Source organism: Notamacropus eugenii, chromosome X (genome assembly GCF_028372415.1).
Source record: "Notamacropus eugenii isolate mMacEug1 chromosome X, mMacEug1.pri_v2, whole genome shotgun sequence".
Taxonomy (NCBI): Eukaryota; Metazoa; Chordata; class Mammalia; order Diprotodontia; family Macropodidae; genus Notamacropus; species Notamacropus eugenii.
In genome coordinates, this window is record NC_092879.1 from 26,807,630 (window position 1) to 26,824,084 (window position 16,455).

A 16,455-nucleotide genomic window follows, 5' to 3' on the forward strand; every position below is an offset into this window, starting at 1 on the left:
ATGAGGGGAGGATATATGGGCAAGAGATAGGAAAACTGAGGCAGAGAAGCAACAAACAAGGCAGGCCAGCATTTATGAGTCAGGGACAAAATGGGGAGAAAGTGTCTTGTTTAGGGTTTTGCTCAGTAAGGTTTTTTGTAGGGGAATAGGAAGGAAAAAAGGCCCCCTCTACTTCTGGGATTCAATCCCCAAAGCTTTTCCCAGAGCATAGCCACCCTGGGGGGAGTTCTTGTCCAGTTTGGGTCATTATAACCTGGCTGAGGATTGAGAGATCTGGAAATCTCCTAAATGCCCCCCACTTTTTTAATGATGGGAAAAGGATGACAGGCCCCTGGGTGGGGCAATAACATCTCCAGTGGCTGAAGCAGGGCCAGAGAAGAAAGGGGAAATGACTGAAAATTGTGTAGAATTGGCAGAGACCTATCATTTTACAGATGAGGAAACTGAGAATCAGGGGGCAGCTAATCCAGCATCACTCAGAGAGGGAGGGACAGATCCAGGGTATCAATTTGGATACTGTGAATCTGAATTCATTGCTTTCTCCCACCTATTTATTGGGTAGGCAGATTGTGCTCTAATCCTGGGGGAGGAGGCAGTAGCTGCCGCAAGGGGCAGGGCCAGGGGGCCAAGGTGGGAGGCATAAAAGGGTGGGAGTGGGGTGGGTCATGGGGAGGGGGGGTTCTCACTCTAAACTGTATCAAAGGTGTGGGCTTCAGGAGAATACAGAGTAATTTACTACAAGGCTGGGCACACAGTAGGCACTTCAGTGGGTCTTAAATGTTGAATTGAATGTTCCTAATGATGCTGTTGACTAGGAGGTGGTATGAATACATGAAATGACTCTTTAGTGGTAGAGATTTTTGACAAGGTCTTCTATATTAAAAAAAAAATTCTTCCTGAGAGCTCTAGGCACCTGAGTTCCTCTGCCTCAGTTTCCTCAACTGTAAAATGAGGAATATCACCTACCTCAAAGGGTTGTTGCGAGGATCAAGCAAGATAATATTTGTAAAAAATGCTTAGCCTAGTGCCAGGCTCCTACTAGAGGTTGGATAAATCCTTTTTTTCTTTCCCTTCTCTTTTTTCTCCCTTATGCTCTCATCCCAACTGAGACATTTCAATGATGTTTATCTTAGGTCCTTTTCCTCATCCCCCCTTTTACCCCTCCCTCCCAGCATCCTCAGGCCAGGCCCCTTCCCAGCTCCTGGGCCTAGATAAGGCACAGTAAAGAGTCACAGGGGCATCCACTATTTGCTAATTAGCTCCTTTGGCCAAGGATCTGCTTTTAAAATTTGGGGTCCTTTTCATTCTCAGAGAGCAGTCAACCAGTGTGTGTATGTGTATGGGGGGGGGGGGGGTAAGTGCTATAAATTACATGCAGATCCAAATCTCCTGTAATTCCTGCAGTTGGAATTTTAGCTTTTGAGCGAGTCTCTATATGTTGGCTTTTCTATTTTCTGCCCCTTTTGTCCCCTCCCATCATAACACCTCAAAGGTAGTCCAGGGGACCCTTGGGGTCCCTTTTCCCTATCCCAAACATTCATTTTCTCTCTCATTTTCTCTTTCTGTCTCTGTTTCTGTCTCTGTCTCTCTCTCTCTCTCAGACACACACACACAGACACAGACACACAGACACACACACACGCACACACACACAGAGACACAGACACACACACACACACACACACACACCACCTGCAAAAATTATGGTATATCTTTTTAGGACAGAGATGAGAATTCAGTCTAAGGCATGCCAATATGGTAAATCAGAGTCATCTATAAATTAATAAGATGATGTCCAAGGATTGTTATGGTGAAATCCCAATGCAAAAACAAGTGCGTTTCTCTATCTCGTCAATTCCTGTTCAACCCAGTCTGATGTTCCCTTATCACAGAATACTAAACTGGGAAAGCATTTCAGAACACAGGTGTGAGAGCAGGGGATGGGGGGTGGCAGGAACATAGAATGCCACATCTGGGAGAGGTCATAGACCAGCAGAGCTGAGAGGGACCATAGAGATCAACTAGACTGACACCCTCATTTTACAGAGGGGAGAAGCTGAGGCTCAGAGAACAGGCAAGTCAGAGCTGGTACTTGAAACCTGTCTCCTGATTGGCAGGAACCCCGGGCTTCTTGGGAGGGGTGACTTGGAGCAATGCTGGCCAGGATCTGAAGGGGGAGGTTTGGGGGAGTAGCAGCTGTGAACCTGTAAGGAGTGAGAGTGTTACCTGCTGGGCTCTGTAGGGTCTGCAGAGGCAGGGAAGGGAAGGTCGGGTCAGAAACCCTCCCACTTCAGTGTTTGAGGTTGGTGGCATTATTCATAAATACTAATGGTTGTGGTTTTTGCTGTTATGTATAGACAAGACTTGCAGGGGTATTTTTCACACTAGCTGAGGAATAATCCTTTTTGACTGGTTGAGACAACAAGGGGCAAATGAATTCAGCCTATATGCATATGTGTTTGTCTTTAAGGAAAATAAGAATGACCAAATCTGATAATTGCTGATTTTTGCTGTTGTTTTGGGAGGGAGGGGGAGTGATTAGAATTTGAGAGACTTTCCTGAGAAATGAGGTGGCAATGACAGGGTTCACATACCCAGTGGGAGACAGACCCTAGCCCCAAAGGGAGGGGGGCGCAGGGAGCTGCAGTTGAGAAGGGATCCCCAGTCCTGCCCATAGCAGGAGGGAAAGAGGGACTCAAGCGTCACTGAAAAGGCCTTTTCTCCCAGCTCCCCCAGCTCTGCCCTCTTCCACGCATTTCCCCAGCTCTCTTCCTCCTCCCTCCTCCTCTCTCCTTCTCTTCCCAGACCTTGTCCTCTACCTCATCCCCCTCCCTTCCCTGCTTCTCCTCCCTCCTCTGCTCCCCCTCCCTTCCCTGCTCGCCCTCCCTCCTCTGCTCCTCCTCCCTCCTCTGCTCCCCCTCCCTTCCCTGCTCGCCCTCCCTTCCCTGCTTCTCCTCCCTCCTCTGCTCCCCCTCCCTTCCCTGCTCGCCCTCCCTTCCCTGCTTCTCCTCCCTCCTCTGCTCCCCCTCCCTCCCCTGCTCCCCTCCTTCCCCTGCTCCCCTTCCCTCCCTTTCTCCCTGCTACCTTCTCTTCACTTTTGTCCTAGCCTTCTTCCTTTTCTCTTCCCTTCCCTTCCCTCCCCTCTTTCTTCAGCCCCCTTCCCCTTCCCTCCTTCTCACCCTTTCACTATCCCTCTTTCCCTTCCCTTTCCTTCCTCCCCCTTCCTCCTTTATTCCCCCTCCCTCCCTCTCCCCTCTTCATTTCCCCAGCCCTCTTTCCCCTTCCTCTCCCTCCCCCTCCTCTCTCCCCTCTTTCCCTAGTTCCCTTCCCCCTCCCTCCCCCATTCTCCATGCCTCTTCTCCTCCCTCCTATCTTTCTCCATCCTTCTTCCTCCTCCCTCTCTCCCTCTCCCTCTGTCTCTTCCCCCTCCCCCAGCTAGTTTTCCCTCTGGATCCCCAAGGCCAGCAGTGACCTGACCCCCTCTTTGATGGGTTCTTAGCACACAAATCTCTCAAAGTCCTTTGTCCAGGACTGCTGTTCTCTGGGCAAACAATGGCCTCTTTCCTAGGCACATTTGGCCCACCTTGGGTGGCATTCCGTCCCTTGGGCCCCACTCAACCACAAAGGCCCAGCAATGAACGAAAGTTTTCCCAAGACAAATCCCCCAGGTATTGTCGGCCTGGACCTTCTCACCTGGTTTGGCCCTGTCCTTTGGCATCGCTCAACCTTCTCATCCAATAGCAGCAACTCCAGCTACTCATGGGAGCAGTCTGCAGCAAAGGAGCCGCCCAAGTGGGGCGTCCCGATAACCAAAGTGAGGATGGTGACCATGGTTGCCTACGCCTGTGCTGTTGCTTTCTCCCTGTTCGGCAATCTGAAACTGTGCCAGATGTTCATCCGACACCCGCTCATCCGCCTCGCCGCCGACAGGCTCATACGCCAGATCGGTCCCGTCGACCTACTGTGGTCCCTGCTCGCTATGCCTTTCAGCGTGGTAAGTGAGGTAGTCCCAAAGCAGGTGGGCAGCCTTCCCTTCCTTCTCTTCCCCCGCCCCCCATGACTCGGCAGGGAGATCTCAGAGCTGTAGAACCAAGAACTTCAGAGCCAGAGGGAACCTCAGGGGTCATTTCATTTTTTTATAGATAAGGAAAGTGAGGCTAAGAGAGAAGCTAAGTGACAGGTCTGAGGCCACATAGCATATAAGGGTGAGTTAGGACTAGAACCTTATCCCTTAATCCCAACCTTCTCAAGCCTTTTCTGTCCCAGTTTTACAAATGGAAAAGGCATTTTTGTTCCCATCATCCTTATCACCAGGAATGGAGTGGGAATGGTGTGAAGAGTTCCCTCTCATACTAAGAGGTTCCAGGGCAGGATAATAAGAAGGAAATAGGTGGCATTTGAGGCCTGAGCTCTCTCCAAAACCCCCTAGACCCCTGCCCCTCCACCCAATAACCCAGTTAACCTCCTTACACTCATGTGCTTACTGACTCTACTTACTGGTTTGCCCATTAGGTGCGAGAGAACAACAAGATGACAGTGATAGGCCGGATTTTGTGTTTCATATTCCGTCTCGTTCATTTTTCCCTGAGCGCCGCAACGATGACATTGGCCTTCGCCCTCTTGGACCTCCCCCAGGTAGGCCTGAGCTTATCTAGGAGTGTGTATGTGGAGGGGGTAGCTTTTGGGTTTAAAGGGCAAAGAAGAGTAGGTACCAGAAGACTAGTTTTGCCATGTGTCCCAGGTTGGATTTAGGAGCCAGCTGTGAAGATTGGGGGTGGGATGCAATGGAATGCTTCCAAGGGTTGGTCAACACCATCATTGAGCTTGGGCCAATTGAGGTGGGGCCAGCAGTTTGGGGTTAGGGCTTGTGGGCAACTGGGCTGTGATTAGGGCATCTGGCAGCCTTTCTCCTTGCCAAGTCTCATGGGGGCATTTGCCTTTCAGCCTATTCGCCCCCCTTTGACTTTGGGGACTATGATGATCAAACATCTGATGAGAGTTGCAGTGATCTGGACTTTGGCAATAGCTGTTTCTTTTCCCCGATTCATCTACCAGAACTTGTATCTGATCAGCCTCGAGTAAGTAAAAGAGGCTCCAGCAGCCCTGGAGCTCTTCCAACTTTTCTTCCTCCTCTTTCCACTTTCTTTCTTAGGACTCCAAATGCTCTAATATACATGGAACCCTACACAGTCACCAAAGATTCCTGTGAAGAGGATAGAAAAGGTTTGCCAGTTATAGGCATGCGTTGTGACTTCATCCAATTGAGTGAGCGATTATTCAATGCTTACTCCAAACTAGGCACATACTTCATTATCCAAGGATGGTAGAGTTAGAAGGGACATTACTGGGTCATTGGCATTGGGTCAAGCACCCTCATTTTACAGATCTTCATTCCGGGGTACTTTAGTTGAGGCTACCAAAGGAAAAGTCACTTCCCCTCACCCCCCATGCCCCTGTCCAGAGAACAGACCTCTGCAGCAAGCTGAATGGGGAGGGGAATGAGAAGCAGGGCCAGGGGTCTATGGGCAGCTTAGTGCCTCCCAGGTGAGGCCCAATGACCATTTTATTCCTTTGTCTTCTACTTGAGATTGCGCTAGAGGCTCAGGTAACATTTGTACTCCTGTCCTGATGGCTTTCTGAGGAGAGGTGGGGAAGGGGATGTTGGGGGGTGGGGGTGGGAATTACAGTTCTCAGTTCTGGCTGCTGCAGTTATGAATACATTCTAAAGATGTCTGTTGGAGGGGGTACATATTGTGTTAGCCTTCTGTGTACTCTTATACTATATACTCATACACCTCAATGGGAAAGCCATCCCCAATTAATTTGCCTTTATCCTTTCTATATTTGCCTTTGGACTACTGTAAAAGATGGTGTATCACTTCTAAATGTGGGTGTATCACTTCCAGGTATGAGCACTAGTCATTCTCAAGACAGACACTCCAGGTGCACCCCGCCCCTGTTCTCCTCCTTTATTCACAGCCTGGGGCCAACACAGAGAGCTGGGGAGGTGGGCAGGATAAAGTCCTCCTGGGAAGGAGTACTCACCTTCAACAGAGCTGGTGTGAGGAATGGGGGGGGGGGGGTGAGGAGAGAAAGAGAGAATACCCTTGATAAAGCCAGGCCCCTCTCATTTATTCTGTGGCTGAACAGAAGCTAGCAGGGCCCTATTATAATGACCGCAGTGCTCATCATCCACTGTCTAAACTGACCAAATTATTGAGCCAATGGCATAATGAGTGAGTGCTCCCCTGCCCCACACTTGTGTATATACTCATGTTGCCAGTGTGATGAATGAGCTGGGGAAGCAACAAGGAAGACTGCTTTGCTGGCTACTGGGAATAACTGGACAATCTGAGGGCTTCTGCTGGCTCACAGGAGAGAGCGGGAGGTGGGAGAAACACTGTCCAAGGCCCACTGGATGAGGAAAGGAGGATTGAGGGAAAGGGGTGAAATCTGCACAGGAAGACACCTAAGTTAGCTGGAAGGGCTTTTCTGCCCTCTGGAGCTACCTGGAGAGACAGGTTTGAAACTAGGACCAAGAGTTTCTATATATTTGCTGCTTTCCAAACCCTTCATACCCATCTAGGATGACACTGGATCCTAGCAACAAAAGCATTAGGAGAGGTGGGGAAGGGCTGAGCACCCCAGTTTGACGATGAGACAAACAATAAAGGAGAAGTGAAATAATGTATTTCAATAACAACTTGCATGAGTTTTCACAGCAGTACCAGTCTATGGGGGCCAGAACTAGGGAAGTAATGGTATGCCGTTATCTGCATTGAGCATACCCCAGCTAGATTGCTAGCCTCAGGTCTAGCTTCCCCAGTTTAGGAAGCATAGAAAGAAACTGGCCAGTGCTCAGGGGAGGGCAACTAGCATAAGGCAACAGACTAGATGAGGCTACTCCAAGGAAGATAGGGAAGGGAATCAAGAACATTTATCTCCAAGAAAACAAGACTTAGGGGATAAGGTGGGGCACGCCAATAGAAGATCTCCATTTTCCTGATGAAAAGCAGACCCAGAAGATTAGACATCTTAGTCACTCTCACAGAGCTATGGTAAATGACTTGGCTGGGCCTCAAATCCAGGTCCCTGGACAACTAGTCTGGTGTCTGGCACATAATAGATACTCGTTGAATAAGACTGCATTGAGGTAGATAGTGCGGGTATCACCATCTTCTAGATGAGGAAATTGAGGTTTACAGAGGCAGAGGAACTTGCTCAGGTAGCAACTGCCAAGACCCAGCTTCAGCTGGTTCCAAGTGTGAAGGTAGGACAAGTCTCCAGGGCATTAGTGGCTCTGGGGGGGGGGGGGGGAAGAGAAACTATTAGCAACTGTCAGGTGACCAGAGTCCATTGGTTATTTCCCAGGGAGAACCTGTGGATGCCTCACCTCCCCGAAATTCTAGACAGCGACTGGCTCGTGATGAAGCTTTTCAAAATCGTGATTACCAGTGTGTACTACCTGGTCCCTCTACTGCTTTCCACCAAAGCATTCCTGATCATGACCAGGGTGCAGTTGCTTATCCTTGCTGCAGAGATGCGGTTTGTCGAGCTAGAAGACGTCGTCCCGCCAGTCCCCAACCGCAGGAAGACCCTGGTGCTCCTCCTTGTCCTCGCTGTGGTGTCTGTCATTTCTTCGTTTCCCCTCAGTTTCTATGTGGCACTTATTGCCAGTGCAGACGCCAAGACCAGGAATGCTGTGTCCTTTGCATGCCAATGGTTTGCCCTGATCAGCCAGCGCTCCGCCCAGTTCGTGCATTGCGGGCTGGAGAATTTCGAGAACAACATCAGGCTTTTAGTATCCGAGGGCCAAATGTCGCCGAAGGTACACATCCCAATTTGAGATCAGCTCCCCCAAATTCCCTGACTGCACCCTCTAGCCCTGATCATTTCCCAGGAGGCCTGGCTGGAGCTATCAGAGTCCATCCTGTAGCTCCCAGCTCAGGAGGTCCACTGCTTGGCCCAAGTGCCAATGGCCAACCTGTAGGGCAGAGAGGAGGCGAAGAGCTTCTGGAGTTAGATATCCTCCCCTTGGCAGCCAGGGCATATGTCCAGGGGTCTAGGCCACAAGATGGGACAGAGAATAGGGGTTCCTCAGGCCAGGGATTGGGAATCTCAGGTGCTGGCCAGCCACCCTCTCAGAGAGGGAACCAGAATGGCAGGCGCCCCTCATGGATTATAGTCCACCAGAGATCACCCAGATCTCTCTCTAGACCAGATATCCTCCAGGACTCTCTTTTCCACTCAGCTACCTACCAGTAAGAATGAGAAGGGAGAGGTGTACCACTCTAACCTATATGTTCCCTTCTATATACCTTCCTTCCCCCTCCTTCCCCCACTTCTATGACCAAGACTCACCATCCTCTCAGACCCTTACATTTTCCACTCTAGCCAGGTGCTTACCTGCCCCGCCCCCTTCAGACCCAGGGGGGTGGAGTCAGGTGGGAGATATCCTTCCCACTGGGGCCTTACACGTGCCCCCTCTACCTGCTTTGCCTTGTGTAGCTTCTGCCGATCTTCTGGTTCCTGAGTCTTGGTCTCAACTGTAACTCACCTGCCTTCTTGTGCTCTTTGATCACCAGACCTGATGTTGAAGAGCTTGCCTGGACTGACATTTTCCCATCTTGTGCTACCCTCCGGTATTTGCATGTGCACTTGTGTGCAGTCACGTGCTCCTGTGTGTGGCTTTCTCCCTGCATTCTATAAGAAAGCCTTCCCCCCAATCCACCCTTGCCCCAGTTGGCCCACACCCCAGTCTACTCTCGTCCCAGTACACCCTCGTCCCAGTCCACCCTTGCCCCAGTCCACCCTTGCCCCATATTCCCCTCACCCTCAGTTTCCCCTCACCTTCAGCCCTAGGTTTTGTTTCCCTGATCTCAGCCTCTCCCCTGGCATCCCTGACCTGAATCCTGGGGTGACTCTAACCCTAACCACACCCTCTCCCCACACACAGGCTGGCACTTATGCAGACTGCCTTCTTTTCATTCACCTTCCTAGCTAGGTGCTCTCAGTTTGTCCTGTCCTCCAAGCCCAACTATGTCACAGAAAGCTAGAAATGATGCTCCAGGTCACTGAGCCCAATTCCCCCATTTTCAAGATGAGGAAACTGAGGCGGAGGGAAATGCTTGAATCTGAAGTCAAAATTTCTGTTTATTGCTGATATCTTACCTGTTTTCCCCCTTCAGCCCTTGTGAATCTCCCTACTGCAGACTGTTTAACTGGACCCTGGAACTCATACCTTGCAGTGACACCGGGTATTTGAACCCTTTCTTTTGTGTGTCTTCTTCTTCTAGTGTTGATCCACATGTTTTTCAAGACCCCATCCTGCTTCCCCTACTTTGTATCCCAGTAATCCTCTGACCCCGATACCTGCATGATCTGTTCACCCCAGCCTTAGCTTCCCCAGGCCCAACTCCTCACTTAGTACCCCAAGTCTGAGGTGACACCCAGTGGGAGATGTTCCTGAACAAGTAGCTAGAGATGTCATGGATTCCCTCTCTTTGGAGCCCCCTCCCACACACCCCACTACACCCATATGTTCTCAAGTTGTCTCCCCTTCCAAGCCATCCCTGGGGATGGGTACCCGGGACCCTTGCCAGGAAAGCTGGGAATGTTCCCGGGATGCCGCAGGTATAGCAGGTCTTCTTTGCCCCAGGGTGTGAGGTCTCTTTGTTGCCTTTCCTGCCTTCAGTATGCATTATTCTTCCCCTTTAACCCCTACAGATCTTCTGATCAGTGACCATTTCACAGGACATGCAGTCATGTTGGGCTCTGACACTGAAGCCCTCATCATCATTGGATTGAGGATTTCTCTTATCCTTGTACTTTGTGGACTCATCAGCTCAATTTTGTGTTAAATCTAAGACCCCAAGTCTCAATTAAATACCGCTACCTGCATGATCCTCCAAGAACCCCCCATCCCAGTATCTCCCCTCCCAACCTCAAGCATGCACAAATCACAAGCCCTCATTAGATATCTCTCTCCCTCAAATAGTAACTATCCCCCACTTAGTATGTGAACAACTTTGGCTATTTCTCTGACCTTGAAAAGTAGATGAGAGAAAGAGAGAGAGAGAAGGAAGGAGCACCCCATGAGTATCCTCAAGGCAGATTCTAGAAAGGGCTAGGGCTCTAGCTAACGAGCCTTAGATGAAGGTGGCACTGATGTGGGAAGAAAACTGAAAGATAAACAGCTGTTTCTAGTCCAAGACAATTTCCCATAACCAATTTGCCCCTTGGACCTTGAGGGCCCCTTTAGAAAAAGAAATGCCCTGCTCTCGTTAGTTTCTTTACTCCAGCCTGGAGCACCATCAATCAACAGGCCTGTTCACTGGGATATTGATGTGGGGGATGTAAGAAGAGCAACAATTTCCTTGAAATTTCAGCCTTCTTTAATTAGATCATTCCTTCACAGTTAATGGGGACTTTTAAAGTTCAGTATTTATTCCAAGATGGAACAGATAGGGACCAGGTGGGGACTTAACAGTCCATTTTCTCCAGGAAAGGCTTGGGAAGAAGGTACCAGAGACAAGACCTCTACTTTCTGCAGCTCGCTCTGAAACGTTCCCAGGCCTTGGGACTAACCAACTGGGACTAACTTGGGTGGGTGGCATGGAACCTAGCCACTAAGGCAGTAGTACCCCAGGGAGAGTGACATTGGAGTACCTGGCCGCATCTTTCCTCATTCTGTCTTAACCATCGTTTGGGCCCTAGACAGAGAGAGGAAATATGGATAGCCCTCATTGCTGTGCTATATGGATGGCTTAGGTTGCTTAAGTCGTTTGGTGACAGTCTGGTGCTCAAGGAGGCCATCGTTCTGTACTGGGCCCAAAAGAACTCTTCCCTGGACACAGATGGTACTAGCTGGCAGTTTGGGTGAAAACATGGCCCTGTAGAAAAGAAGCTTGCTTCCCAGGTTGGTGGTATCCTCTTCCCAAGGAGAGGACCATATGGGAGTTGGATTTAGGTGCTAGCATGTAGCAGAAGAATACCAAGGTGGAAATTCCCAAGGCCTGGGATCAGTTCTCAGTTGGCCTACAAACTAATTTGGTGCTTAGACCAAGTCACTTTCCTCCTTGGTGCTCCCCTTTCTTACCTATCCAATGGGGAGAAGACTCCCTCCTCTCTACACCTCACTGTCGTGGGGGGTAAATGAGGGGATAGGTGTCCAACATTATGTAACCCAAGGTGCTATTGAAATGAGAATGGTTGTGTCACATAATAAGCGATGTATCCCCATTTTCTGTAGGATTTGTATGTTCAGAGAGGGACTAACTTGGAGAGTGACCTGGGCACTTAAATGTCCAGTAGTTGACAGAGTGGAATATTCTTTTCTGGAAGATGTGGCAGGTGGCTGGACATAGGAGAGAGAGCTAGGAATGGCCAGATATCCTGGCGTCTATGTCCAGCCCAGTGAGGCAAAGAGAGACTCTCTGGAAGGCAGATGTGGGACAGAGCAGAAAGATTTGGGAAGGGGATCATGGCCACAGAAGGAGGCCCAAGCCTCACCAGCCTTTGGATTGTAAATACCCTGGCCTGCAGAAGCTTCACTTCTGCCTTGTGGCTCAATAACGTGGAAGGGCTTGGGTCCTTCTTGCCGCTGTTCAGGCGGGGATGAGCAGCGAGACGTTAGACCCAAGCTGGATATTTTCCATGATGGAGCTGCCCAGCTGGACAAGAAAGAGGCACAACTTGAGTGGTAAATTTCAGCACAATTTGGACCATGAAAGGCACAAATCGAACCATTTGCAAATTAATATTATTTTGAAGTTAGCATCTTGGAGTATCTTGCCGAAAGTCCTGTTCTCAAGTCACCAACTGGTGGAGGTCCCAAATTCATCGCGGCAATTGACCAGATGACCTAAGTGGAGAGAAAGCTGCTCCCAAGAAATGGAGCATTGGAAGACGAGCAGGGGTTAGAATCAGAACCTAGGGACAGAATTAGGAAATTGGCCAAAGTTGTATCTTCACTCACATCCCATGTCCTTTTCTAGCTCCCACCTCCTCCCCTCTTGTCCTGAGTTCTTGTGACATCCCTTATCCTTCTGAGGTTGGGTTTCTTTGTTTCCTTATTTAAACTACTTACTTAATGTTATCTATATTGTCCAGGGCTCTCCTCAAAACTTTAGAATTAGTTTGTGCTATTAAAGTGTTAACGTATTTATTAATGTGAAATGTATATTATAACTTAATGTAATTTAATATAAAGTGTTAACATTTTTTGCAGGGGACCTTTGAAGACCCTAAAGTCTTCAAGATCCCCAAAGATGGCTCTCAAATGGTAGGATTGTAAGCACTGTGCCAGACCTTGTGAGGGCTGCATTTGGGATTTGAGGATTCAATATCCTCAGATCTTGGATGTTACCATCCTTGGCCTCCACGTGTGTGGTTTTGCTTGGCTCTAAGTCACCGGGCAGAGAGGAATTGTTATTTGAGGGTATTGCATGACAAAAATAAATTCTAGTTCATGAACCCCTAGTTGGTAAATCTGTCAAGCCAGCCCCTCTGAGGGTATGGCAGGGGAATGAACCATGTATTTGTTCAATATTACTGTAAACTGTGTTTGTTGGAGTAACTTTTGAAGTATAACACTTGTGGTATTTTGGAGAATACCCTGGATATGCATGTTTTAAATTAAAAATTAATAAACTTTATTGGGGGGAAACTCCCTTTCAAAACAATTGAGTGTATTTTGTCCAGTGCTATTTTGTACCTAGGCCTCAGCCCTTAGAAAAGCCCTCTATCTTGGTCAACAGATTAATAGGAGAAACACAGATTTTTCCCAAAGAAAAGTACAATGAATCAGTGAGACCCCAGTGGAAAATATACCCAAGATTGTGGGGGGAGCCTTCTCTCCCCACCTCACTCAACTTCCACTTAATTGACTTAGGAGTAGTGGGTGACAGGGTAAGTGAATCTCCCAGGAGGCTAAGTAGGGCAGTGGGATGAAGAAGAGGGTGCTGAGATAAGGGAGATAAGGGATAAGGAAGGTGGGGAGAGGGAGATGTCTGTATCTCCATCAAACTATCCATTGACAATTAAAAGGAAAAAAACCCTTCTCTCTCTAGGTAAAAGCAGATATATATATAGCACTTGGGACCACCAGAGTTCATGGAAAATAAAACCCAAGAAAGGAATGATTAATAAACCCCCTACCCATAAATGCTCATATTTATCAAGAGAAACTAGGGAACCTAATGCAAGGAGGCAAATTTGACCTCAAGATGATCCCTAAGACTTGATAGGATGAATGACTGAAATATGTCTCTGGATGGGTATACTTTATTCAAAATAAACAGTGTCATGGAAAGAAAATCCTATGCTTATGACTGAGGGTACAAGTCTATAAGAAGTTTCGTAATTGTAATGCAGTCATAGTTACAAGCCAAAGCAGGGAGAGCATCTGTTGGACCATAAAAAATGGAAATTTATATAGAGCAAGGAGCTTTCTGAATATGATCCACTTTCCATAGGTACTTACAGAGTACAGGAAAGACAGTAATGTTGGGTTCACAGCTGGTGAACCACTGGCCTTTGGAGTGGTTTGTATTCCAGGGGAGGGGACAGAGATTTCTTAAGTTATTAGTCTGCCATTGGACTAGGGAATCAGAAACAGAGTGGACTCTGTCTTTTGGTTGTCATTGGCTAAGATTTGGTGCAAAGGAAGGCAAAACATAGGGTTTAGATGTGACTGCCTATTGGCACTGAAATCAAGGTTTGTTTTTAAATGGAGCTACTAATGTCAAGAAGAGAAAATCCAGGGTACCCATGTCTATTCCACCACAAAAGGTAAAGGGGATGGGCAGCATCAGCTTAAGAAAGTGCAAGGAAATCCATGGTGGAGAGCTTTGGGGTGAAGATCAAGGAGGGAGGGGGGGAAAACAGTATGGATTTTGTAATTAGAGTTAACAGTCAGTCAACAGGCATTTATTGACAGCAGGCATTGTGCTAAATGCTGGTGAAAACAAAAGATAAAAGACCCAAGAACAATGTAATGGGAGAGGCAACATGCACAACATGCAAGCTATGCACAAACAAGATATAGAGAAGAGAAATTAGCATTAAGGGGGGGGATTTTAGTTAGGGTTTGAAGGAAATCAAGGAACACAGAAGGTAGAGGAGTCAAGAAATGAACATGTGAGGAAGAGCCAGGACGTCAGTGTCACTGGTTAAACAGAATCCGATGCATATGTGTAAGAAGTAAGAAGACTGAACAGGTGGTGGAGGAGGAGATTATGAAAGGATGTGAACTTTGCCAGATACAGTGGTTTGTAGTTGATCCTGAAGGCAAAGCCACTGGAGTATATTGACTTGTGGTTTCACTTGGTTAGATCTGCAGTTGAGGAAGATCACTGAGTGGAAAATGGGCTGGTATGGGGAGAACCTTGTGGCAGGCAGCTCTACTAGCAGCTACTGCAATAGTCCAGGGGTGAGATGATGAGGGCCTGCCATGAGGGTAGTGTCAGAGGAGAGAAGGGGGCATATGCCAGAGATGCTGTAAGGGTAAAATGGTTGGACTTTAGAAAAATATTGGATAAGGAGGATTTGAGATAGTGAGGAGTTGAGGATGACCCTTAGGTTCCAAATCTGGTTGAGAGGGAATATAGTGGTACCCTTGAAAATAATAGGGAAGTTTGGGAGAGGGGAGGTTTTGGGGGCAAAGATTATGAGTTTTGTTCATCTTGAGTTTAAGATGTCTATAGGACATACAGTTCAAAACAGCTAATAGACAGTTAAATATGTAAGACTAGAGTTCAGCAGAAAGGTTAGAGCTGGATATATATATATATATATATATATTCAAATGTGTATGTATGTGTGTATGCACACATACATTTGAATATCATCATCAGAGAGATAATCATTGGATCCATGAGAATTGATGAGATCACCAAATGAAATATTATAGAATGAGAAGGGAAGAGGGTCAGGATGGAGCCCTATGGGACATTCATGGTTAGGGGGTGAGATCTAAATTCAGCAAAGGAGATTGAGGGGTGGTTACCTAAGGTAGGAGGAGAACCATGGTAAAAATGAATGTCACAGAAACCCAAAGAAAGAAAGAATGTTAAGAAAAAGAGGCTAATTGACAGCATTGAAGGTAGCAGAGAGGTTAAGAGGGGTGAAGATTGAGAAAGGTTATTGGATTTGGTGATTAAGGGATCATCAGTAACTTTGGAAAGAGCAGTTTGGAGTTAAATGATGTCAGAAGCCAGACTATAGAGAATTAACAAGAGAGTAAGAGAAGAAAAGTGAAGGCATGAATTGTAGATGGCCTTCTCAAGGAGTTTAGCAACAAAAGGGAGGAGAGAAATGGGACAATAGCTAGCAGGGATGGAAGGAGCAAATGAGGGTTTTAGAGGCTGGGAGAGACATGTTTGAAGGTTGCCACTAGAAAGAGAGAGATTGAAAGTAACTAAGAGGGTGAGGATAATGGGACAATCTTCTAGATAAGATGGGATGGAATGGGGTCACTTGGACATGTAGAAGGGCTTGCTTTGGCAGGGATAAGGGTCATTTTTTGCATGTGAGACAGGAGTAATGGAAGAGATAGTGGCAGAAAGCATCTGGGTAATATGAGAGGAATTGAGAGGGAGAAAAAAGAAGGAACTCTCAGTGAATGGACTCATTTTTTTCAGTGAAATATGAGGCAAAGTTCCCAGCTGAGTGGGTGGGAGGAGCAGGAACCATAGGAAGTCTGAGAATGCATGAAAAAGTTGGGAAAAACCATTATGGAAAATGGGATAGCAAGTCATTTGAGGAGGCAAAAAATGATTGCCTTCCCACAGTGAGGGCCCAGTTGGTATTAAATAACATAAGTTTATAATGGAGAGAGAGGGAAGAGGAGGGAAGGGAAGGGAAGGGAAGGGAAGGGAAGGGAAGGGAAGGGAAGGGAAGGGAAGGGAAGGGAAGAAAAGGGAAGGGAAGGGAAGGGAAGGGAAAAGAAGGAAAGGGACAGGAAGGGGAAGGGAAGGAGTTACACAACTAGCTGGGTCCCCATTAAGGCAGCTCAGTCTACTCACAGGTTGTGTTCATCCTTTGTTTTTGAAGAGGACCATGACATCAGAGAAATGATGACATGACTTGCACTTGATGGAATGAAACTCAAAGGAAGAGAAGTCACTGGGTGATGGTAATAGAGGGGTAGCTTGGATATGGCCACAGGGCACAAGGGCTATCTATCCCACTTCAACTAGAGAGTCAGGGGAAGCAAGTGGAAGTGCAACTAGCATTGGAAAGGGTGACCAAGGAAGCTGTATCATCAGGAGGGATCCAGGTCTCAGTGAGAGTCAGATGGAAGGAGCAGGAAAGGAAAGATTTAAGAAGAAAAGAAGTTTGTTACTATTGGAACAGGCATTCCAGAGAGTACAGTGAAAAAAATGGGTAGCTTTAGAGTGAGTTCAGTTGAGGGGGATAGAAGTAAGGGAGCTGTTGATGAAAGAAACAGAATGG

At 47.6% G+C, this 16,455-nt stretch overlaps 1 protein-coding gene across 1 annotated transcript; it reads left to right on the forward strand.

Annotated features, from left to right (window-relative positions):
* The first annotated feature begins 7,377 nt into the window (after positions 1 to 7,377).
* Positions 7,378 to 9,908, forward strand: LOC140516481 (G-protein coupled receptor 83-like). Its single transcript, XM_072627456.1, has 4 exons — positions 7,378 to 7,828; positions 8,509 to 8,642; positions 9,189 to 9,257; positions 9,727 to 9,908. Exons 1-4 carry the CDS (start codon positions 7,385 to 7,387, stop codon positions 9,740 to 9,742), a joined length of 663 nt encoding a protein of 220 aa, XP_072483557.1. The 5' UTR covers positions 7,378 to 7,384; the 3' UTR covers positions 9,743 to 9,908.
* Positions 9,909 to 16,455: the final 6,547 nt, after the last annotated feature.